The 26,278-nt window shown below is 48.0% G+C and overlaps 1 protein-coding gene across 1 annotated transcript in view; it reads right to left on the bottom strand.

Annotated features, from left to right (window-relative positions):
• The window catches only part of LOC137332588 (dedicator of cytokinesis protein 2-like), a 555,930-nt gene that overhangs the window by 98,882 nt on the left and 430,770 nt on the right, over positions 1-26,278 (bottom strand). The window contains exons 36-40 of the mRNA XM_067996525.1: positions 24,710-24,750; positions 16,136-16,226; positions 10,896-11,015; positions 5,019-5,108; positions 3,711-3,815 (exon numbers count right to left, since the gene is read on the bottom strand). Of these exons, the coding sequence (XP_067852626.1) occupies positions 3,711-3,815; positions 5,019-5,108; positions 10,896-11,015; positions 16,136-16,226; positions 24,710-24,750 (447 nt within the window). The remainder of the gene's footprint in view (positions 1-3,710; positions 3,816-5,018; positions 5,109-10,895; positions 11,016-16,135; positions 16,227-24,709; positions 24,751-26,278) is intronic.

A 26,278-nucleotide genomic window follows, 5' to 3' on the forward strand; every position in this document is an offset into this window, starting at 1 on the left:
ACAACTTTCCTTACTGCGAGTACTTAGTGTTCCTGACAGTTTATTAAAAAGACTGCTCCTTCATAGCTGATGCTATATTAGAACATACAGGTTGTACTGAGGTCTGTGCTGTGGGGGTGCCAATTCAAGTTTAGTGTATTCCTAGAGATTTTATCATGTGACATTTGATCACATGGCAATCGATCATGTGACCCGCTCATGTGATGCTTAATCACATGACATTTGATTGCGTGACATTTGCCCACTGTTTGCAAATGTTACTGCATTTACCTTAGTTGAGTATCATCAAGCCTTGAATAAAATATTTGACTTTTAGTTTTATAGTGAGATGAATAACATAATTTATAAATCAAAGAAAGAACACAAAAGAATAAAACGATTTAAGGATAAGTAATGTTTAAATAAAAACGACTTCTGTGATGTTTCTACAGTACCGACTGCAATGAGAAACACCGAGTAAATTCCACTGAGTCAACAAAAAAAATAATCGATATAAGTAACTTCTATCTGAAGGTTTCGTACAAATTCATGACTTTTTACAATACACAGCAAGTAATAAAATTAATAAATAAAACTAAAACCAAACCAAACTCAATTCACTGACTTCCACACCCCATCACTGAAGCCCAGTTTCAGGGAGATGAGGCTCAGTCATCAGGGAAGAGCGCCACTGCCTGACTCCCATAATAAAACACATTATACAACAACGCACATCACAGGCTGACAGACACTCTCCACCACCCTGCCCCCCAGCTCCAGTTTGTGTTTCTCTTTCTCTCCACCCAGTTTGTTGCTCTCTCTCTCCCTCCCCCTCCCTGTCCCAGTTTGTGATTCTCTCTCTCTCCCCAGTTTGTGTTTCTCTCTCTCTCTCCCGTTTGTGTTTCTCTCTCTCTCTCTCCCAGTTTGTGATTCTCTCTCTCTCTCCCCAGTTTGTGTTTCTCTCTCTCTCTCTCCCAGTTTGTGTTTCTCTCTCTCCCTCTCCCAGTTTGTGATTCTCTCCCTCTCCCCCCAGTTTGTGTTTCTCTCTCTCCCTCTCCCAGTTTGTGATTCTCTCTCTCTCTCCCAGTTTGTGTTTCTCTCTCTCTCCCCAGTTTGTGTTTCTCTCTCTCTCTCCCAGTTTGTGATTCTCTCTCTCTCTCCCCAGTTTGTGTTTCTCTCTCTCTCCCTCTCCCAGTTTGTGTTTCTCTCTCTCTCTCTCCGTTTGTGATTCTCTCTCTCTCCCCCCAGTTTGTGTTTCTCTCTCTCCCTCTCCCAGTTTGTGATTCTCTCTCTCTCTCCCAGTTTGTGATTCTCTCTCTCTCCCAGTTTGTGTTTCTCTCTCTCTCTCCCCAGTTTGTGTTTCTCTCTCTCCCCAGTTTGTGTTTCTCTCTCTCCCCAGTTTGTGTTTCTCTCTCTCCCAGTTTGTGATTCTCTCTCTCTCAGTTTGTGATTCTCTCTCTCTCTCCCTAGTTTGTGATTCTCTCTCTCTCTCTCTCCCCAGTTTGTGTTTCTCTCTCTCTCTCTCCCCAGTTTGTGTTTCTCTCTCTCTCTCCCCAGTTTGTGTTTCTCTCTCTCCATCCCCAGTTTGTGTTGCTCTCTCTCTCTCTCTCCCCAGTTTGTGTTTCTCTCTCTCCCCCAGTTTGTGATTCTCTCTCTCTCTCCCCAGTTTGTGTTTCTCTCTCTCTCCCTCTCCCAGTTTGTGTTTCTCTCTCTCTCTCCCAGTTTGTGATTCTCTCTCTCTCCCCCCAGTTTGTGTTTCTCTCTCTCTCTCTCCCCAGTTTGTGTTTCTCTCTCTCCATCCCCAGTTTATGTTTCTCTCTCTCTCTCCCCAGTTTGTGTTTCTCTCTCTCTCTCTCCCCAGTTTGTGTTTCTCTCTCTCTCTCCCCAGTTTGTGTTTCTCTCTCTCTCCCTCCCCCAGTTTGTGATTCTCTCTCTCTCCCTATCCCAGTTTGTGATTCTCTCTCTCTCTCTTTCCCAGTTTGTGTTTCTCTCTCTCTCTCTCTCTTTATCCAGTTTGTGTTTCTCTCTCTCTCTCTCCCCAGTATGTGTTTCTCTCTCTCTCTCCCCAGTTTGTGTTTCTCTCTCTCTCCCTCCCCCAGTTTGTGTTGCTCTCTCTCTCCCTCCCCAGTTTGTGATTCTCTCTCTCTCTCCCCAGTTTGTGATTCTCTCTCTCTCTCTCACTCTCCCAGTTTGTGTTTCTCTCTCTCCCTCTCCCAGTTTGTGTTGCTCTCTCTCTCCCTCCCCAGTTGGTGATTCTCTCTCTCTCTCTCTCCCCCCAGTTTGTGTTTCTCTCTCTCTCCCTCCCCAGTTTGTGATTCTCTCTCTCTCTCTCCCTCTCCCAATTTGTGTTGCTTTCTCAGGACTCAAGGAGTTTCCAGTCGATTTTCATTGACTCTGATGCCGTTGTCCTCATAACTGGCAATGAAGTGGTGTTTACGAATCGCATGGTAACCAGCAGGGCCTGGAGGAGCAGGAGTCGGGAAGTGGTTTGCTAACAAGACCGGGACATTGAAATTGGCCGAGCCTCCCTGCTACCGCTCCTGGATGTGACGGCTGCCCGCTAGGCTGCGTTCCCGCCCGGGAGTCCAAATCGACCCCGACAAGAATGGAGTAATGCAAACGCACCCATCCTCACAAAGTTGAAATTAAGACTCATTGTGCTGTGACCTGCTCTAACTCATTCTTTCTCTCTGAGTTATTTCTTACTTCTCCTATCTGCCGAATTTTAATCTCACCGTTTGACATCATCAGAGCACAGCTTCCCGATTGACCTCATCTCTTCAGAGGATAAGCTCACTGATCCCAAGCTTCCAGCGGGAAGCTGCTGTTGAAGGGAGCGTAGGGAGTTTGGAGATAGGGCTACAACACTGCAGCCTCGATTCTCTGACCTGTGATCCCCTTGGGGGTGTGGCTCCCCACTGGGAGTGCAAGAATGGAGTGTTTATCCTTTACCCTTTTCAATCTAGGTGGTGTTCCAACCCTTCACCCAAGGTCTCTGGAATGTAAAGAAATTATATGACCTTGGTGGCCATTTTGTAATTTGCCACAGGAAGAACGGAACATCCTTTTGTATATCCTTTTCTGTGCTTTTTTAAAAATAGTGCCCATCCTGTGTTCTGCTTGTTTATCGGTTCACTCTCCCCCTCCCTACTGTTCATAAGTTGTCGTCACCTTCAGGATTGTTACATTAAAGCGGACAGCAACTCAAACAGATACATAGGAACAGGAGTGGGCCTTTCAGCCATTAAGCCTGGTCTGCCATTCAATTAGATCGTGGTTGATCTGCATCTGAACTCTATTTACCCACTTTGCTCCATATCCCTGATACCCTTATCCAACAAAACTCTATCGATCTCAGTGTTGAAAACTCCAATTGACCCCCAGCATCCACAGTGTTTTGAGGGAGAGAATTCCAGATTTCCACTACTCTTTGTGTGAAGAAGTGCTTCCTGATTTTCCTCCTGAATGGCCTAGCTCTAATTGTAAGACTGTGCTCCCTTGTTCTGGACTCCCCCACCAGAGGAAATAGTTTCTTTGCATCTACCCTATCGAATCCCTTAATCATGTCAAACACCTCGATCAGATCACCCCTCAATCTCCTAAACTCAAGGGAATACAAGCCGAGTTTATGCAACCTGCTGTCATAATTTAACTCACTAAGCCCTGCTATCATTTGGTCAATCTGCGCTGCACCCACTCCAAAGCCAAAGATTCAGATGTCAAAGACTCACCCTGAGAAATAGCGGGAAGCCACGGCCGTAATAGCCGACAGCAAAGTAATCAGGAGTCGGCCGCAGGATTTTCATGATGTTCTCGTAGAATGTGGCTTGCTGTCTCTGCAAGTACACAAAAAAGGCTGCCGATTATTCCCGAGCTCATTACTCCATAAGCGGAAGGGGAAAAAACACCACAAAATTGCAATCAACTTTCTTGTAAGCTTACAGTATTCAACATCAAAACATGCAGGAGTCTCCTCTAGTTGTGCCCGAAATTGCGGCCATTTTGCCGATTTCAACTTACACTCAAGTATCTTCCCAATCTCATTAGAATATACCCAAACTTAAAATGGGCGTAAATTGGTATAAATCAGGGGAAACAATCAGGATTCAAGAAACATCGAACCTGCCACCTAGAAGGACAAGGGCAGCAGGTGCAGGGAACCATCACCCCCAAGGTCCCCTCCAAATCACACAACATCCTGACTCGGAAATATATCACCGTTCCTTCATCGTCGCTGGGTCAAAATCCTTGAACGCCCCACCGAACAGCGCTGTGGGAGTACCTTCACCACATGGAGTGCAATGGTTCAAGAAGAAGGCTCTCCACCACCTTCTCAACGGCAACGAGGGATGGGCAATAAATGCCGGCCATGCCTACACCCCCGGAATACATTTTTAAAAAAACAGCAGTATATTTCTTCGTTGAGTCTTAAAATTTCAAGTTTCAGCTCATTTAACCATCATTCATGCACCTCAGGCACAGCATTTTTAGGAACCTGCATTCGGGGTAGCTTTTCAATTCATGTTCAGCCTCCTCTTTGACAGATGGATGAAGACTTAGCCCCGTAGTGCAGAGCTGCAACCATTCACACCAGGAACGCCCCTACATTCCATCCCTGGTCTCTACTGAGTAGGCTGATCTCAGCCGGCACAGCAGTGGGCCTCAGTGCCACTGAGGGAGGGAGGGCAGCTGAGGCAGCAGTAGGGTCGCTACTGCTGGCCTCTGAGAGAATGGGAAGGGTGAAACAAAAATCAGCCAGGTTTCCTGCTCGCTATCCTGTTGGAAAGTGCACGTGACAGCGTGGACGGCAGCCGAGGGCAGTGGAACTCGACTGCAAGGCCCCCCTTAGTTGAATAGCCGAGCAGCATTCACTGTCCAGGCTAACCCATGAAGGTTCCTTCACTTAGGGTCAGGCGGTAAGCAGGCACCAATAGAGAAACATTGAGACTTGGATCTCTGAAAGCTGTTTTCAGAATGGATCACTTGACAGTTGGCCCTTTTGAACACTCCGTTGTGGAAGGCTGTACGTGGAAACTTACCAGGTTCTGGCTGAGAAGCTCGTAGTCAAAGATTTCCATTTCAAACTGATCTGCCTGCTCTTTGCAGAGGTTCAGGGCTTCCTCCCACATCTAAAAGAGAAGCAGCATGCGTCAGCAAGTGGGCGATGTACTGTGCCAGCAGTAAGAAGGGTGATTTAAGGCGAGGGAGGGGTGAGGGGGTTCTAAGCAATAGTGAGTCTTTTTGTGTTCTCTTTCCATGTGTGCTCAGACACTCCCTTCACCTACGACAGTTGGGTTTGAATCCAGTTCCGACTGATCGAGATGGAAGCCTCCTCTCTCTCTGTTTAAGGGTGGGTGTCGGGAGTTGTATTTTACTCTGAGCCTCGTGACGCTACAATTGCTTCGCATTTGACCTGCATCACAAAGTTCTTCACTTTGGGAAGGCTGGTTGCAACCTCATCGATATTTAAACAGAAACATTCGGAAAGACAGCCAACAAAAACAAAAAAAAATTGCAAAATGTCTATCGATGCTTTGAGGACAAAAATACAAACCGTAAGAGAAGCTGCCATTTTGGGAATTATTTGCCTTTTATTTGTTTCTCTATGTTAAGCGGGAGCCATTTTATCCCTCTCTCTCCCCAAATGCTGTTCTTTCATCTCTCTCTGTCCTAAGAATCATTCACATCCCCAACCAAGGTAAAATAATCATAAACCAACTTTTTGAGGTAAAATGTATCGTGATCCTTCCCCTCTTTGGTGCCCCATGTTGTTTATCATCTCTGGTTGATGGGACGGGGAGGTGATGTGCACCCAGGCTTTTGCTAACCAACAGTGGTCTTCCATCTTGTTTTCCTTTGGTGCGGCCAGGTGGACACCCAGAAGAAACAAGTGGCAAGCCTTTCATCAGGGCCCCCTCAGAACAGGAGATATGAGAGGAGCCAGCAGCAAGGTAATGGGTGCCTAAAAAGCTAAACGCCAGCTTTTTCTCCACAGGTACCCAGTGGATCTTCATGGTCAGCAGCCAATACTACTACTCCAGGCCTCTCAAGCCTGGAGCAGAGGCTTGATTTACACCTCTGATTCTGGAATCATGCCCCGGCCAAGGGATGAGCTTGTGTCTGGGGAACATCAGGCCCGTGCAAATAACCTGAAGCAGTAAATATAGGCAGAGTTAGGAGTACATTAGGTTTGGAGTACATTAGGTTTGTTTCACTTGGAGTATTGTGTTCAGTTCTGTGCATCACACTTTAGGAAGGATGTCAAGGCCGTGGAGAGGGTGCAGAGGAGGTTTATTAGAATGGTACCAGGGATATCAGACTTCAGTTATGTGGAGAGACTGGAGAAGCTGGGATTGTTCTCCATGCAGCAGAGAAGGTTAAGGGAAGATTTAATAGAGTTCAAAATTATGATAGAGTAGATGGGGAGGAACTGTTTCCATCAGCAGGAGGGTCGATGACCAGACGACACAGATTTAAGATCATTGGCAAAATAACCAGGGGGAGGAGATGAGGAGAGATTTTTTTTTACGCAGTAAGTTGTTTTGATCTGGAATTCACTGCCTGAAAGGGCGGTGGAAGCAGATTTAATAGCAACTTTCAAAAGGCAATTGGATAAATACTTGAAAAGGAAAAATTTGCAGGGTAATGGGGAAAAAGCAGGGGAGTGAGACTGATTGGATAGTCCTTTCAAAGAGCCGGCACAGGCACGATGGGCCAAATGACCTCCTTCTTTGCTGTATAATTCTATGACTAGTGTCCAGGCCTTTAGATTTTTAACATTCTTTATGGGGCTTTGACAGCTGTCAGACTGGTATCCACTTCAATTTGATTACAGCTTGCTGGAGATATCAAGGACGTGATTGTGAGGGGAGAGGAGCCTGAGAGATCAGGATCGGGAGGGGGAGGAGCCTGAGAGATCGGGGCCGCGATCGGGAGGGGGAGGATCCTGAGAGATCAGGATCGGGAGGGGGAGGACCCTGAGAGATCGGGGCCGCGATCGGGAGGGGGAGGACCCTGAGAGATCAGGATTGGGAGGGGGAGGACCCTGAGAGATCGGGGCCGCGATCGGGAGGGGGAGGATCCTGAGAGATCAGGATCGGGAGGGGGAGGAGCCTGAGAGATCGGGGCCGTGATCGGGAGGGGGAGGACCCTGAGAGATCAGGATCGGGAGGGGGAGGACCCTGAGAGATCGGGGCCGCGATCGGGAGGGGGAGGACCCTGAGAGATCAGGATCGGGAGGGGGAGGGGGAGGAGCCTGAGAGATCGGGGCCGCGATCGGGAGGGGGAGGACCCTGAGAGATCAGGATCGGGAGGGGGAGGACCCTGAGAGATCGGGGCCGCGATCGGGAGGGGGAGGAGCCTGAGAGATCGGGGCCGCGATCAGGAGGGGGAGGAGCCTGAGAGATCGGGGCCGTGATCGGGAGGGGGAGGAGCCTGAGAGATCAGGATCGGGAGGGGGAGGACCCTGAGAGATCGGGGCCGCGATCGGGAGGGGGAGGAGCCTGAGAGATCGGGGCCGCGATCGGGAGGGGGAGGACCCTGAGAGATCAGGATCGGGAGGGGGAGGAGCCTGAGAGATCAGGATCGGGAGGGGGAGGAGCCTGAGAGATCAGGATCGGGAGGGGGAGGAGCCTGAGAGATCGGGGCCGCGATCGGGAGGGGGAGGACCCTGAGAGATCAGGATCGGGAGGGGGAGGACCCTGAGAGATCGGGGCCGCGATCAGGAGGGGGAGGAGCCTGAGAGATCGGGGCCGTGATCGGGAGGGGGAGGAGCTTGAGAGATCGGGGCCGCGATCGGGAGGGGGAGGAGCCTGAGAGATCGGGGCCGTGATCGGGAGGGGGAGGAGCCTGAGAGATCAGGATCGGGAGGGGGAGGACCCTGAGAGATCGGGGCCGCGATCGGGAGGGGGAGGACCCTGAGAGATCGGGGCCGCGATCGGGAGGGGGAGGACCCTGAGAGATCGGGGCTGCGATCGGGAGGGGGAGGAGCCTGAGTGATCAGGATCGGGAGGGGGAGGAGCCTGAGAGATCGGGGCCGCGATCGGGAGGGGGAGGAGCCTGAGAGATCGGGGCCGCGATCGGGAGGGGGAGGAGCCTGAGAGATCGGGGCCGCGATCGGGAGGGGGAGGAGCCTGAGAGATCGGGGCCGCGATCGGGAGGGGGAGGAGCCTGAGAGATCGGGGCCGCGATCGGGAGGGGGAGGAGCCTGAGAGATCGGGGCCGCGATCGGGAGGGGGAGGAGCCTGAGAGATCGGGGCCGCGATCGGGAGGGGGAGGAGCCTGAGAGATCGGGGCCGCGATCGGGAGGGGGAGGTGTGTCTTTGTCCTGTATTTTGATTGCTAGACTTGCATATCCTTTTTTGTCTTCATTTGTCCCAGTTTGGACTTCAAAGTAAGGAAGGTGTATAACTGACAGTCTTACCAAGCTTTGAGGTGATTATTTACATCACCCGGCAGTTGGCAAATACTGTGGATGCCCAATTTTTATGTCAGCTTTGCGTTTCACTTACGAGACCTGTGAAAATCTTGAGACATTTTATTATTTGGAAACAGATTTTGTAAATCAGTGTGATTTATTCTTTGTTAACCAAGGTATCAGCCGTGGCTCAGTGGTTGCACTTTTGCCTCTGAGTCGGAAGGTCATGGGTTCAAGTCCCATGCTAGCTATTTGAGCACATAATCAAGGCTGACACTCCAATGCAGTACTGAGGAAGTGCTGCACTGTCGGAGGTGCCGTCTTTCAGATGAGACGTTAAACCGAGGTCCCATCTGCCCTCTCAGGTGGACGTAAAACATCTCATGGCACTATTCTGAAGAAGAGCAGGGGAGTTCTCCCTGATATTCTGGCCAATGTTGATCCCTCAACCAACGTTCACTAAAACAGATTATCTGGTTACTATCCCATTGCTGTTTGTGGGACCTTGCTATGCGCAAATTGGATACTGCATTTCCTACATTCTAACAGTGACTATACTTCAAAATGACTTAATTGACTGTAAAATGCTTTGGAACCTGAGATTGTGAAAGGCACTACATAAATGCAAGTTCTTTATTGCTTTAATTTCTTAATAAAACCTGATTGTAGTTTGTAGCGTTGAGATATTTGGCCTGTCTGTTATTTGTCTGTCCAGTACAGGATGGGGCATTTCTTACTGTTTTCAGTGAGCTTGTCAGCTGCAAGAAAGGGTTTACTGCTCACCTGAGCGTGCTACATTATCACTTGCTTTGCACACAAGGTCATGCTTACCTGGGAAAGCAGTCCTCTGCACTTGGCACAAGTAGAAATACATGGTGAGAGCACTAGTTGGAACATTCATGCTGCTCGACACATGTCGGGTCCAAAATTATATCACCCATGCTGCTTGGCACATGTTGGGCCCAAAATTATATCACCCATGCTGGGAGGCACATGTCGAGTCCAAAATTATATCACCCACGCTGGGTGGCACATGTCGAGTCCAAAATTATATCACCCATGCTGGTTAGCACATGTTGGGTCCAAATTCCTGCTCTACCATACTATCAGATATTACTATTCCCATTGATTTTCATTTTGTTTTCCACTTCATCAGCTGTTTAATAGGATGTGCCTCTTTTGGCCAGACCAATGGATTGGGGGATTGGACTCCAATCAGAGAGCTCCCCCCCCCACTTCTCTTACTGGTAGGATACCACAGATGTCGCAGGAATGGAGGGCTGTATGCAGACTGAAATTAAGTGACATACAGAAAAATAAATGGAACCAGAGCAGCAAGGTTGGTTATGAAAACACAAGTAATATCATGCAGTACACAACAACAGGCATGGATGCACCATCAGCTTGGCTCAGTGGTAGCACTCCTCCCTCTGAATCAGGTGATGGGTTCAAGCCCCACTCCAGATACTTGAGCACCTAATCTAGACTAGTACTTGCAGATGAGATGTTAAACTGAGGCCCGATCTGACATCTCAAGTGGACGTAAGGGATCTTATGACACTATTGAAGAAGAGCAGGGGAGGTCTTCCTAGTCAATATTCCTCTAAACTGTAAAAAACAAATTATCTGGTCCTTTATCTTATTGCTGTTTGTTGGACAAATTGTTGTGCACAAATTGGCTGCCATGTTTGCCAACAAAATAACAGTGACTACTCTTCAAAAGTAATTAATTGGTTGTGAAGTGCTTTGGGATGTCCTGAGGATGTGAATGGCACTATATAAATGGAAGTTCTTTCTTTTGAAGCATCTAGTAGCCAGGATATACCCATCGCTTAAATCACCTGGTATGTAGTAAACATGGGCAAGCAGTCGGAGACACATAGCCTGTTGCTGCGGGACTTGGGAATGGCGAAGCTGATTGAAACTAGGAGCAGGTCCACTGAGATGCCCTCAGACCTGCTTGCACAAAAACAGCCAATAATAAACAGTTGGCAGCCCCTGTCAAACGATGAAAGGGTAGTCTTGGGGACTGAAGTCTCTGGCATTGCATGTAAATAAGTGGAACGGAAAGAGCAGTGTTGGTCACTGAGTGATAGTTGTCAGATATTTGGATGAAACTATTGCAGTTTTCTTTAATAAATGAATTTGGACGATTTCAATCCAGTTCCTACAACGCAGGGGGACATTGCTCCTAATCTTACTCAGAGAGGCCACAGATGGCTGATGTGGAAAATAGAAAATTATAACACTGGTGCAATATAGGGTACTGTTCAGAGGCTGGGCCTGTTGGGGCAGAGTAGAGGGAGCTTTGCTCTGCACCCAAACTGTTCTGTACCTGACCCAGGATTGCTTGATGCTGACACTGGGTACCCGAGATGGGATAGTGTCCCATTCCACAGAACTAACATCCCTCAGCCTTTTACAAATGCTAAATTCACAAAACAAACGCTTGCGAAGCTGTTAGGATCTGGAGGTTCAATCTCACCCATTCAGCACTTACCTTTCCCTTGTCAAAGTAATTAATGATGGTTTTGTACAGGCTTTCTTTCAGCTGCCGCTGTGTTTGGGAAATGTGGAAGTCTCTTGGCATAACGTGGGATGTACATTGCTCATCAGACCACTAAAACAGAGAATGAAAACCCGGTCAGTCCACACATGTAGACTGAAACCACAGCCTGTAAGAGATTTCTCCTTTTTTCAATGTTCTTGGATTCCCCACATCAATGCCAGCTGAGAGTGTGGGCAAGAGAACTGTTCCCAGGCCAACACTGCTTTTGAAAATAGTTTCCAGGTGCGAGAGTGACCCAAGAATATTCCCTCCATTTTGTTTCTTCCCCCTCCCTGTTGGGCAGCGCATAGTTCTGCACTACACCTCCCCGCTGTGTTACATTAAAAATAAGCAAAATGGCTATCTAGAGGATCGGAGTTAACAAACTTAGGAACATAGGAACAGGAGTAGGCCATTTAGCCCCTCAAGCCTGTTCCGCCATTCAATGAGATCATGGCTGATCTATGACCTAACTGCATATACCCACCTTAGCCCCATATCCCTTAATACCTTTGGTTAACAAAGTAGGAACATAAGAACATAATAGGAACATAGAAACATAAGCAAGGAGTGTTAAGCAGTTGGCAATGGTAGTCCAACTCCCCCTCACAGGTGACTTTTTGGGAAGACTTAGTTGTCCCTGTACGGTTGAGACACTGCCTGTCTGTAGGATGCAGACTGTGCTGGGATTCCTGGGTGTTCTCTCTCCTTTTCTTTTCTCCAGAAAGGAAGGCAAAGGAATGCTATTAGGAGACACCTTCCATACAGCAAGTGAAGGGTCCCTGTTATTTAACAAAACGATTGGGCCTGTAAGGAGGGGGTTCTCTTCCAGTGGGGCGGTGCCTGCCCTCCACTCAGCCTCAGTGTGATGACCGAAATTGGGAGATTTCAGTGTAGGATTCAGTGCAGACACCGACCACAACTCTTTAGGCACTCCATGGTGCAGCCCTCCTGTAGATCTGTCCCCGAATGAAACATGATTTGGGATTGAATAAAAATGTGATGAGTAACGCTAGTAAAGACCTACCCTGCCACTCCATGATGCAGATAGTTGGGGCTCCAGCTGTTACTGCCTAGACTATGAGTGTCTTAAAAAAAGAACCTCTACCCAATAATACAGCTGAGCAACTAGTTACAAACCCAGTTAATACTACAGGGACTCCAGTCACCCACGAGCAGGTATAGGAATGGTGCAGTGCTTTGGACACCAGTTGGTGATACATGGGATAGCTCAGTTAAATGCTGAAGTTGAATCTTGATGAGGTTCACTGATCTTAAGGGTTACCAGGAAGGCTGGTTGAGACCAGGACATTGGTCCCATTTAAGAAACAAATCATTGCTGTGATAGAAAGACGGTACGATTGGTATTCTGGGAGAATGAATGGGCCAATTAGATTCCTTCATCCGACCCTAGTTTATAAGTGAGTTAGTAATCCAATGGCGGACTGGTGTTACAACAATCAATGATCTTCACTAGGCTCCAATTCAAAGGACAGCCAGGAATAACAAATTCCAGAGACAAATAAAATTCCCACAGACCACTTGGTTCTTCCCTCACCCCTGTTATTCTCCCACTCTGCTTTCTCATATCATTTATGGGTTTCATTCGAACTACCAGGTCCTCTGCCCCTATAGACTAGGTCATCATATCAATTCAAGGCTACTGCAATGGGGCAAATGCCCAAACAAACAGTAAAATACCACAAGGAGAAAAAATGAAGGGGGTGAGATCTTGGGGGTGAAGCTTTCACATAGAATTCCTGTGTCTGGGCGCTAAATTGGGCCGTGTAGCGCCCATTGTTTTGGCGCGACACGGCCTCTCCGACATCTAAGATGGCGTCTTGGGTGCGCAGGCATGTTTCCTGCGTGACGTGCGCCAGACGCCATCTTGGTATAGGAGTTTGTGCAGGCGCAGATAAGAAACGCTGGAATCATGTAAAGTAGGGAGAAAATGGCTTCAATCAGTGTGCAACGTTGATTTAAAGTGATTGACACCATTTTGGGAATTAACGCTCAACTCAACGCACAGTCTTAACCCCAACCATCTGAGTGCCTTAGAGTGCCTGGAAGACCCCGCCCACCGGTGTTATTTAAAGGGACCATGCAGGATTTACAGGTTAGTGGCTGGATTATTGCCTCTGGCTGCCGAGACATTTGTAACCATTTTTGGAGGTCTCCTAGACTTCAATACTAGGACGCGGGGACATAGCCTAACATTTAGAGCCAGGACGTGCAGGAGTGAAGTTAGGAAATGCTTCTACACACAAAGGGTGGGAGACGTTTGGAACGCTCTTCTACAGATGGCAGTTGATGCTAGCTCACTTGTGAATGTTAAATCTGAGATTGATAGTTTTCTGTGAACCAAGGGTATTAAGGGATATGGGGCTAAGACGGGTATATGGAGTTAGGTCACAGGTCCACCATGATCTCACTGAATGGCGGAACAGGCTCAAGGGGCTAAATGCCACTGCCACTTGCTGCCTCTTGATATGCGCCACCTTCTCCTGCGAGAAAGTGAGGCGTGTGCCTGGGTGATGTGCCTGTCATGGTTGAATAGCTGCCAGTGTGTGTGGCCTGTGAGTTGTGGGTGGGCGGCTTGAAACAGTGGTAATGTGTAAGGGCGGGAGGAAGCATCTGATTGGAAGAGTTGAGTACTGATGGAAAGAGTTTGTTGGTATGTGGGTGATGGGGGTGTAGTGCGTGGTGCAGTTGGTAGGAGACACCACTTGACAGTTGGCCTCACTCACCTTGACCACTCATGTCAAAGCATTAAACTTCTTCCTGCACTGCATCCATGTTCATGATGCTGTGCGCCTGGGATTGACTTCGTCCCCCGCTGCCCCCCACTGTCTTTTGAGTATATGTCTGGAGGGCCTCTTGCTCCCCCCCCACCCACTGCAGATATAGGATGTCCCTCCTTCTGTCCACCTCTTGCACCCAAGTTCTCTAATGCATCAGCAGAGAACCTTGGTGCACGCACTCTCGCAGGCCTGGTACCAACTCAGATCGGCAGATTGGTGAGGTCAGGTGTGCAGATTGGAGGATGTGGGATTTAGTAGTGCGCAACCTTTATTCAATGTTTCAACATAACTCATCAGTGTGCAAACATAGGGATGGGATCTGCATCTGTGTTTCACATATGCGATATCTGATCTCCGTTCAGACTCCATGCAGACAGTAGTCTAACATCGCCCAAAACGGACCCTTAACCAATTTTTCCCCCATAATCTTACAATTAGAGCCAGGTCATTCCAGAGTGAAATCAGGAAAGACTTTTTCACACAAAGGGTAATAAAAATCTGGAATTCTCTCCCCCAAAAGGCTGTGGATGCTGGGACAACTGGAGCTTTCAAGACTGAGATTGATAAATTTTTGTTGGGTAAGGATATCAAGGGATATGGGGCAAAGGCGGGTAAATAGAGTTGAGGTGCAGATCAGCCATGATCTAACTGAATGGTGGAGCAGGCTCGAGGGGCTGAGTGTCCTACTCCTGCCCTTATGCGGCAAACATCCTGGAATCATTTAAGAAACAGTTGAATGCTGTAAAGGCGGTAGGGGGCCGGGGTGGGGGTGGGGGAATATGTTGCATCTTCTAGATGAGTGACCGAAGATGCAGCTTATGGCTTTGCTCATTCATATTTAACGATCCAAAATGGGCCTTCTTTATCTGTACGTATCATTTGATCATCTCCATGAGATATTTTTTAAATTGCTTGTAGATGCCACAATTGAGAACAGACAGCACTGTGGGGGGGGGGGGCCGGGGGGAGGGGGTAATGACAGTAATGCCACCACATTCACTGTGAATACCACATCAATGTCGTTCCAATTTCAATTCACACTTAAAAACTCTGATAGTCTGGTTACAAGGCCGTAACACTGCGCCTGACCCAAGCTCAGTCACAAGATGCTGATCTCAAATATACTGCAGCCGACCCCTTCCTCTGACATACACGAGGTTAAATCACCTACGAGACATCTACCAGTCGGAGTGAGTGTTGCCGGAGCAGAGCTGAGAACTGAAGGGCTATTAATATCTGGCCCCTTTCCTTAGCTCCTACCTGACCAAAGCCATTCCCCCACTAGCTAACCCCCCACAACCACCCTACCCAACCTTAGGATCATGGTAAATTATGCACCGGGAAGCTTCCTGGCCCTTGCTTGACCTCTGACCGCTATCCAATAATCAACACTAGCCTTGTTCTTGTGCAGTGCGAGCTCAACTGTCCATAAACCTCTCTGTGTGTATCTGGGAGCGCTATATAACCTAAAGATGACAACGTAAACATGGTAGAACCTTTTATTACTTTAAATAATAATAAATATTGGAACCTGTGGGTAGATTAAACCAGACAGATCAGGATGGTGCCAGTTTCAATCCCTGCTCTATACCGAGTCCACTGATCTCCGCCAGGATGGAAGGAGAGGTTCTGTAATTGGCTTTGTGCCCTGGGGACAGGAAAACCTTCTACCCAGCGATGCCTGTTAGAAAGTGTGTGTACGTGCGGGTTTTAGGTGAGGACAGGAACTGGGTTTGACCCTGATATCCGTTTATGGTCACATAGCCTGCCAGCACTCACCACCTTGTTTTTATACATTCACGGGATGTGGTTATCATTGGCAATGCCGACATTTATTGCCCATCTCTAGTTGCCCTTGAGAAGGTGGTGGTGAGCCTTCTGCTTGAACTGCTGCAGTCCGTGTGGTGAAGGTTCTCCCACAGTGCTGTTAGGTAGGGAGTTTGGGGATATTGTCCCAGTGACGATGAAGGAACGGTGATACATGTCCAAGTCGGGATGGTGTGTTACTTGAAGGGGAACTCGGAGGTGGTGGTGTTCCCATGCACCTGCTGCCCATGTCCTTCTAGGTGGCGGAGGTCACGGATTTTGGTGGGGTGGGGGGCAGGGGGGTCGCTGTCGAAGAAGCCTTGGCAAATTGCTGCAGTGCATCCTGTCTAGATTCCCTGGAGGAATGGCCAACCATTGGAGCACCAGCCAGCATTTAAGGAACAAGCAAGAGTTAGCAGAGAAGGCGAGGAAGATCTACATTACCTAAAATAGAGGTGGTTTATCTGCAAGGGATCAAATGATTCATCAAATGGAACATTTGGAACTGAATAATTAAACACTGGCTCCTTTCCCACCCCTACGCTCAATGCTGTGCATCCTTACGTTAAAAGAAAAGTTCCTAACCTTGAGCAGCTTAGCATGCAGGAGGAGTGTGTAGGCAGCCTCGGTGTAGTTTTCACAGTCGAGATGCAGATCTCGAAGCTTGTACAGATATCTGCAGAGCACAAAGAAAACACTGAGACACCCTAAAGATTACTGTAATCAGCCTTGTAATTACTGAGCTGTAATTAAGTCTAGAAAAATTTAATAAATTATAAGGATTTTGGATGGCTGCAGCAATCAGTATTGTCAAAATAATATTCATTACTGCACATAATTGTTCCCAAGAGATGCAATATAGGGTAATGTTTGGTAACAAGGCTTTGTAGTGCAACTTGTTAAAGACTGGAAATTACAGTCAGTGATGTTGTGTGAAGGCAATACATGCTCGTATCATGTCCCCCTCCCCATTTATTTTATATGGCTTACTGCCTCCATTAAAATAGTGGAGAGAGCAGTTTAATCTGAATGCACTCAGCGTTTCTCTGATAACATCACTCAATGTAATTTTCAGAAAATGTCTCCACCTATTCTGGCAGCCAGAAGTATTCTGCGACAACATATATTTCTGCAGCAAGTTCCTTTAACTTCATATCCCAATTCCTAGCTTCCCCTCTCCTTATACCCTCTCTCCTACTTCCCCTCCTTTAGATCCCCACTGCTAGCTTTCACAATTCTTTATTTCCTCTCTCTTAACTCCTCCTCTCCTTATATCCTCTCTCCTACACCTCCTCCTTTTAATTCCCCCTCCTAGCTCACCCCTCCTTTATATTCCCTCTCCTAGCTCCTCTTCTTTATATCCCCTCTCCTAGCTCCTCTCCTTTATATCCCCTCTCCCAGCTCCTCTCCTTTATATCCCCTCTCCTAGCTCCTCTCCTTTATATCCCCTCCCCCAGCTCCTCTCCTTTATATCCCCCTCTCCTAGCTCACCCCTTCTTTATATCCCCTCTCCTAGCTCCTCTCCTTTATATCCCCTCTCCCAGCTCCTCTCCTTTATATCCCCTCTCCCAGCTCCTCTCCTTTATATCCCCTCTCCTAGCTCCTCTCCTTTATTTCCCCTCCCCAGCTCCTCTCCTTTATATCCCCTCCCCCAGCTCCTCTCCTTTATATCCCCTCTCCTAGCTCCTCTCCTTTATATCCCCTCTCCTAGCTCCTCTCCTTTATATCCCCTCTCCTAGCTCCTCTCCTTTATATCCCCTCTCCCAGCTCCTCTCCTTTATATCCCCTCTCCTAGCTCCTCTCCTTTATATCCCCTCTCCTAGCTCACCCCTCCTTTATATTCCCTCTCCTAGCTCCCCTTCTTCTTTATACCCCCTCCCCCAGCTCCCCTTCTTTATACCCCCTCTCCTTTATATCTTTGCGCCTATCTCCTCCTTTCCTTTATATCCCCTCTCCTGGGAGACCTTTGTATTTCCAGCACATTCTGATTATTATTCATTCTCTTGACTCTTCTATTTGCTTTCCAGTGACTTCTCATCAATTATGTGAAGATTTGGGGATTCTAGTCAAGAGTCAATTCTACTGGATGGTTAATTGCATGCATTATTGAACTCCTTCCAAAGAGACTTTCACCCGATTTTGATATATGTTCTCAAGAAAACAGTCACTAGATTACTTGACTGTAGCAAATGTTACCCAATACACACAACAACATCAACTTGCATTCATGTAGCGTCTTTAACGTAGTAAAGTGTCCCAAGGTGCTTCAAAAAAGCGTTATCAAATGCAAAATTTGACACCGAGCCACATAAGGGGATATTAGGACAGGTGACCAAAAGCTTGGTCAAAGAGGTAGGTTTTAAGGAGCCTCTTAAAGGAGAAGAGAGAGATAGAGAGGTGGAGAGGTTTAGGGAGGGAATTACAGAGCTTAGGGCCCAGGCAGCTGAAGGGACGGCCACCAATGGTGGAACGATGAAAATTGGGGATGTGCAAGTGGCCAGAATTGGAGGAGTGCAGAGATCTCGGAGGTTTGTAGAGCTGGAGGAGGTGAGAGAGATAGGGAGAGGCGAGGCCCTGGAAGGCTTTGAAAACAAAGATAAGAATTTTAAAATCAAGGTGTTGCCGGACTGGGAGCCAATGTAGGTCGGTTCAAAGTCACACCAGTTCAAAAAGGCACAATCTCAATTCTGCTCAAGAGAAAAAAACAATATGGCTTACAGGATTGATACCTGCCGCTCTCCAAAATCTCACCCAACTGGCCATTCTTCATGTGCAAGTCTAGACTGTCGGCAGGCTATTTGACCACCGAGATCACAGGTGAGCTCCAGCCTGTTCTAACTCCAACCACTGATGTTTGCACACACTGACTTTCTGTCAGGGTCACTGGATAACAATCAGGAGCAGGAACCCTGGCCGCTTTGTTTATTTCTCTCGGGATGGGGGTATCATTCGCACTGCTCTCCCACCTGAGATCAATGAACTCAGTTTAGGCCCCGTTCCATGACACCAGCGGGAAGCTATGCTTGAAGGGTGTGCAGGTCGGAGATAGGGTAACTACACAGTTGCCCCGATTGTCCGACCCATCTCCCTGTGAACATAGCACCCTGAGAGGATTGTGAGGTTGCAGATTTAACCCTCAGGAGGCTAAGCTTGGGACCTACAAATAGTAAGATTGGAAAGGTATTTATACAAAACGTATTGCACCTTATCTCAACGGTGACAAAAAAGGTTTTGAAAAGTATATTTTTAAGTCGGGATGTTGTAGAGCTGGAGTAGCAACTTAGGACACAGGTGTTTTGCAGTGTGTGTTTTTGAACAAGGCACTGTGGTATCTGTCAATGATTGTGATTGTGATAGAAAGTCAGACTTTCAGTGTGATAATGACCAGATAATCTGTTTAAGTGATGTTGGTTGAAGAATAAATATTGGCCAGAACACCGGGGAGAACTCCCCTGCTCTTCTTCGAAATAGTGTAATGGGAACTTTTACACCCATCTGAGAGGGTAGACAGGGCTTCAGTTTAAAATCTCATCCAAAATACAGTACCTCTCTCAATACTGCATTGAGGTGTCAGACTAGATGATTTGGAGTGGGACTTGAACCCACAACCTTCTAACTCAGAGGCAAGAGTGTTACCAACTAAGCCACATCTGACACCATTGTGATTGGTGATATTGTTAATGGCTCCCTCTCCTCAGATACTGTTCCCCTCCCCTTCAAATCTGCCATCATCACCCCGCTCCACAAAAAATCCACCCTTGATCCCTCTGTTCTTGCAAACTATTGCCCCATCTCCAACCTCCTTTTCCTCTCCAAAGTCCTTGAATGTGTTGTCCAAATCCGTAACCATCTTTCCTGCAACTCCGTGTTTAAATCATAAGAACATAAGAACATAAGAAATAAGAGCAGGAGTAGGCCAATCGGCCCCTCGAGCCTGCTCCGCCATTCAATAAGATCATGGCTGATCTGATCCTAACCTCAAATCTAAATTCATGTCCAATTTCCTGCCCGCTCCCCGTAACCCCTAATTCCCTTTACATTGCTCCACCATTGGCTGCCACGCCTTCAGCTGTCTCGGCCGTAAGCTTTGGAATTCCCGCCCTAAGCCTCTCCGCCTCTCTACCTATCACTCCTCCTGTGTCATCGACAGTGCTATCAATCCCTCCAATCAGGTTTCCGCCCCGCCACAGTACTGAAATGGCCCTTATCAAAGTCACAAATGACATTCTATGTGACTGTGACGATGGTAAACTATCCCTCCTCATCCTTCCCGACCTGTCTGCAGCCTTTGACACAGTTGATCACACCATCCTCCTCCAATGCCTCTCCTTCGTCTTCCAGCTGGGTGGGACTGCGCTCACCTGGTTCCATTCTTATCGATCCAGTCGTAGCCAAAGAATCTCCTGCAATGGCTTCTCTTCCCGCTCCCGCACCGTTAACTCTGGAGTCGCCCAAGGATCTATCCTTGGCCCCTCCTATTTCTCATCTACATGCTGCCCCTCGGCGACATCATCCGAAGACACGTCAGATTCCAAATGTATGCTGAAGTCATCCAGCACTACCTCACCACTACCTCTCTCAACTCCTCCACTGTCACACTGTTTGTCCGATGAACAAAAATTTCCTCCAACTAAATATTGGGAAGACCAAAGCCATTGTCTTCGGTCCCCGCCACAAACTCCATTCCCTAGCCACCGAATCTATCCTTCTCCCTGGCCACTGTCTAAGCCTGAAACAGACCCTTCGCAACCTTGGCATCCTATTTGACCCTGAGATAAGCTTCCGACCACATATCCGCTACATCACCAAGACTGCCTATTTTCACCTCCGTAACATCGCCCATCTCCGCCTTTGCCTCAGCTCATCTGCAGCTGAAACCCTCATCTATGCCCTTGTTACCTCGAGACTGGACTATTCCAATGCTCCCCTGGCTGGCCTCCTATCTTGCACCCTCCATAAACTTGAGCTCATCTGCTGCCTGTATCCCAACTCGCAACAAGTCCTGTTCACCCATCACCCCTGCGCTCGCATACCTACATTGGCTCCCGGTCTAGCAATGCCTCGATTTTAAAACTGTCTTTCTTGTTTTCAAATCCCTCCATGTCCTCACCCCATCCTATCTCCGGAACCTCCTCCAGCCCAACAACCCTCCGAGATCTCTGCACTCCTCCAATTGTGGCCTCTCATGCATCTCTAATTTTCATTGCTCCACCATTGGCTGCCACGCCTTCAGCTGTCTCGGCCGTAAGCTTTGGAATTCCCGCCCTAAGCCTCTCCGCCTCTCGACCTATCACTCCTCCTGTGTCATCGACAGTGCTATCAAGCGGCACTAACCTGCTTACCGATGCTCAGTTTGGGTTCCGCCAGGACCACTCGGCTCCAGATCTCATTACGGCCTTGGTCCAAACATGGACAAAAGAGCTGAATTCTAGAGATGAGATGAGAGTGACTGCCGTTGACATCAAGGCAGCATTTGACTGAGTGTGGCACCAAGGAGCCCGAGTAAAATTGAAGTCAATGGGAATCAGGGGGAAAGCTCTCCAGTGGCTGGAGTCATAGCTAGCACAAAGGAAGATGGTAGTGGTTGTGGGAGGCCAATCATCTCAGCCCCAGGGCATTGCTGCAGGAGTTCCTCAGGGCAGTGTCCTGGGCCTAACCATCTTCAGCTGCTTCATCAATGACCTTCCCTCCATCATAAGGTCAGAAATGGGGATGTTCGCTGATGATTGCACGGTGTTCAGTTCCATTCACAACCCCTCAGATAATGAAGCAGTCCGAGCCCATATGCAACAAGACCTGGACAACATCCAGGCTTGGGCTGATAAGTGGCAAGTAACATTCACGCCAGACAAGTGCCAGGCAATGACCATCTCCAACAAGAGAGAGTCTAACCACCTCCCCTTGACATTCAACGGCATTACCATCGCCGAATCCCCCTCCATCAACATCCTGGGGGTCACCATTGACCAGAAACTTAACCAGAGGCTGAGTATTCTGCGCGAGTGACTCACCTCCTGACTCCCCAAAGCCTTTCCACCATCTACAAGGCACAAGTCAGGAGTGTGATGGAATACTCTCCACTTGCCTGGATGAGTGCAGCTCCAACAACACTCAAGGAGCTTGACACCATCCGGGACAAAGCAGCCCGCTTGATTGACACCCCATCCACCACCATAAACATTCACTCCCTTCACCACCGGCGCACTGTGGCTGCAGTGTGTACCATCCACAGGATGCACTGCAGCAACTCACCAAGGCTTTGTCGACAGCACCTCCCAAACCCGCAACCTCTACCACCTAGAAGGACAAGGGCAGCGGGCACATGGGAACAACACCACCTGCACGTTCCCCTCCAAGTCACACGCCATCCTGACTTGGAAATATATCGCCGTTCCTTCATCGTTGCTGGGTCAAAATCCAGGCACTCCTTACCTAACAGCACTGTGGGAGAACCTTCACCACCCAGACTGCTGCGGTTCAAGAAGGCGGCTCACCACCACCTTCTCAAGGGCAATTAGGGATGGGCAATAAATGCCGGCCTTGTCAGTGATGCCCACATCCCATGAACGAATAAAAAAAAAGATGCTCCTTAAAACCTACCTCTTTGACCAAGCTTTTGGTCATCTGTCCTAATATCTGCTTATGTGGCTTGGTGTCAAATTTTGTTTGATAATCGCTCCTGTGAGGCGCCTGGGGACATTTTACTACGTTAAAGGCGTTACATAAATGCAAGTTATTTTTGTTGTTGCTGAGGGTTTATTGTGAGGAGTTAACTGTGCAGCTGCGCTTCTTCACCCAGCACAGCTGAAGCTCGGCCCGGTTTTCGGTTTTGCTGCTCGTAGTGGTGCCAAACGATAATGGAGGGGGTGGGAGGGGGATGGCAGGACTGCCAGAATTAAAGTGCGTTTTTTTTAATGAGTTTCTCGGTGTTCCTTCCACTGAAGCTGCAGACTCTTACTGTGGTACAGTGATTGCTGCCCTCTGGCTTCTCCCAATTAGCCTTCTTCATGTGTATACCCAGAGAAATGAGTGGGCTGTCCAACCTCGGAGGGTATCATTGTGCTGCCGAATCCTACCCTCACTTGCCACATGCACGCTTTCCCAGAAAGGATCATTGGACAACGATCGAGACCAGAAACCAAAGGCCGATTTTCCGCCTCTCCAGCCCAGAGGCCACAACTTGGGCCCTGATCGAGCCCAGTTTCAGTGGTGGAGGGGGTGGGGGTTAGAGCCTGGGGCCACCCCTGATCTGCGTGGCCCGGGGCCCACCACGGGTGCTGCACTGACCCGCCGAGCCATCAAGGTGACTACAAGAATTTCATGATGTGCTTTGGCAAAACAAACGGAAGGAAATGTTTCCAAGAAAGCACAGAAACCAAAGGGAACAGATTACGAATTAGTGAGATTTCACTTGTTTATATTTAATACCTCGGTGTGATTACAAGGCAGTAATCTAATTGAGAGGCTTCAATTACATTAGAAACCGTAGCAGCGAAACTCCAATATGTTCCACCTGAGTGCTGGGATTAGATTACTATCTTCGCACAGCAATCTTACTGTTTCATAATATACGTGGTTTCAGTTTTATGTGGGAGTTTAATTTTGGTTTGGATCTGTGTCTGGGCCGGACAAGACTTTGAACTGTTAGCTTTCCACCCCATGTCACTGACGTACCAGCGACATCCGCGAGAGAACTTTGCAGATAGGGGCACAAATACTGTAGGGCTGATCAAGAAATAATTTCCTGCTGATTAGTTTAAAGCACAGAGAAAGTTAACAGTGGAGACTGGCAGTTTATGCCAATTTTACTCCCTTTCTCCTCTCTTAAGGTGTTAGCCTTAGCTCAGTTGGTGGCACTCTCGCATCTCAGTCAGAAGCTCATGGATTCTAGTCCTAGACTTGACAGTGTGGTTGACTCTTAACTGCCCTCTGAACCTAACAAGCCACTCAGTAGTATCAAACCATTGTGAAGAATCCACAAGGACTGCAGCGGTTCAAGTAGGAGACTCACCACCATTTTCTAAGGGCAACTAGGGATGGGCAATAAATGCCGGCCTTGCCAGCGATGCCCACATCCTGGAATAATATTCTTCACCCGTCAGTTATCCTGCAGCCATCTCTGAGGGGTTTCCCCCCAATTTCCCCAGACTACGAAAGGACAGCGGGTTTCCTTCTCTAAAGGACATTGATGAACCAGTTGGGTCTTTACGACAATCCGACAGCTTCATGGTCACTTCTACTGATACCAGCTTTTTATTTCCAGCTTTTTCTTTAAACCGAAGTCAAATTCTCAAGCTGCCATGGTGGGATTTGAGTTCACGTTCTCTGGATTACTAGTCCAGTAACATAACCACTACACAACCGTACCCATATAATTGCATAAGCTGTTAAGAAAGTCTGTTTGTCATCATCTTCCTTTCTATATTGGGCTTACTTGACCTCAGCATGCCTCTCCCAATCCATGCTCCAAACTAACCATCTGCTGTGTGGCTCTTGACTCTTACAAGGATTCTATGATGAGCTGGAATTGCATGGACCTTCTCAGGCTGTCACAATGGGGTCTGAACTCAAACTCCACGTTATATCACTATCGATTTACACTGGTCGTAGGGCTAAGTGACAACATGGTGATAAAGACAAGTGACAGTTTGGACTATTTTTTTTGAAGCTCTACTTAGTGACCTGAATCGCATCAGTCTGGGCCCAGACTGATCAAACTGACCGATACGAACAGAAAACATTCTGGCCCCACAAGCCTCTAGATGCTGAGCACAGCCACCTTCAGGTTCTGAGTCTCGATGACTCGGGGAAGGGCTGGAGATGGGACGTTTCAGGCTCGGGTGGATTTTAGTCAATTGAAACTAGAAGCAAGCACCACTGATGAGATGCAACGACACACAAATGAGCTTATCTGTGTCCAGCTGAAATTTACCGTTGCTTTGGGTCCTATTTGCTCCCTCTTGATTGCCCAATTATTTGCTACGTTCTCAATTTGAATTTTAAAACGACACGCAGACTCCATATTATAGTTTATCTGCAAAGATACACTCTCCTTTTCACTTACATAAAACTGATCTCGCTGCGTCAAGTGAAATACGAATCTGCAACGCTAGGCTTATAAAGAAGACAGATCATGACTGAATGTCATTATTTGCATACCTGATATACATCTCTTCCCGATTAATATCCTTGTAAAAATTCTGAAGGCAGAAACAAAAGCATCTGGTTATTTAAAACAACACACACAACTTTAAATAGCTTAAAAATCTTGCAGGAGATTTCAGTCACAAGCCCGCAGCAGAGTAAGGTGGCCTGTGCTGGAAGTATATCTATAAAGAGAGATGGCAGGTTAATGTTTTGGGTACAGTCTTTTCATCAGAGCAAGAGCCAAGCAGGCAATCACTTCCATTGCTTTGGTTTCTCCTCGCATGAAAGAGGTGTCTCAGCACTTTACTTGGGGAAATAGGGGGACCGAAGCAGTGGGGGATGAAGGGAAAACGGGTAGGGTTGAGGGAGTGGAGTGGAGGGGGGGGGGGGAGGAAGGGAGGCATGGGCAAAGAGAAGGGTTTTAAGAAGAATTCTGGAACAAGGAGGCTGGTGTTAATGCAGGGGATTTAGGGAAAGAATTCCGGAGGATATGGGGCATTGTTGCTGAAAGAGTAGTCATCGATGGTGGAACAAGGAGTAGCCAGAGGGGAAAATGATGCATGTGGAGATGAAGGCCTGGATTAGATCACTACGGTAGAGTGAGGTGAAGCCACAGAGGCATCTGAAAGCAAAGACAAGGATCTTGACGTCAATTTGAAACCTATTGGAGCTGGGAGAGGACGGGGCTGGAGGCGAGTATGTGACTCAGTGAGGACACAAGGCTTGACCTTCTGACAGAGCTGTAATTTGTGGAGGGTGGAGACCAGCCAGGAGAGCATCGACGTAGTCAAGGGTCAAGGTGATGAAGGCATGGACTAGGATTTTGGCAGCAGTGGAGACGAGAGGCGAGGTGCAAGAGTGAACCAAATGAAGGGGAGGGAACAAAACAGGGAAAAGTCAGGAGTCAATTGTGTTGGCTCCAACATAAAGAGGCACTGATGAGTTTGTAGATAGATATGTTTAACCTGCTGGAAAGAAGTGAGACTGTGTTAGAAAGGGATACAAAGTTGATCTCTGAATTTCTTGCTTTAGTTAGATATTTTATGCATTATGTTCTGTTTTTGTGTCACTTGGATGAAGTAGCAGAGGTTGCCTGGAAACCATGGAACTGCACACTTCAGGAGAGGAGGGCTCAGAACAGCTGAATACACTCATATTCTTAACTGAGTGAATAAGTGGCAGCTTGGCTCAGTGGTAGCACTCTCGCTTCTGAGTCAGACGGTTGTGGCTTGAAGCCCCAATTCAGAGACTTGAGCGCATAAGCCATGGTGACCACGTCAGTGCAGTGTTGAGGGAGTGCTGCACTGTCGGAGGTGCCGTCTTTTGGATGAGATGTTAAACCTAAGCTCTCTCTGCCCCCTTAGGTGGAGGTAAAAGATCCCATGGCACTATTAAAAGAAGAGCAGGTGAGTTCTCCAAGTGTCCTGGACAACAGCTATCCCGCAACCAACACCATCAAGAGCAGAATATCTGGTCATTTATCTGATGGCAGTTTGTGGGACCTTGCTGTGCACAAATTGGCTGCCGTGTTTGCCTGCAGTACTGCAGTGACTGCACTTCAAAGGTGCTTCACAGCCAATG

The sequence above is a fragment of the Heptranchias perlo genome, chromosome 14, assembly GCF_035084215.1.
Source record: "Heptranchias perlo isolate sHepPer1 chromosome 14, sHepPer1.hap1, whole genome shotgun sequence".
Lineage (NCBI taxonomy): Eukaryota > Metazoa > Chordata > Chondrichthyes > Hexanchiformes > Hexanchidae > Heptranchias > Heptranchias perlo.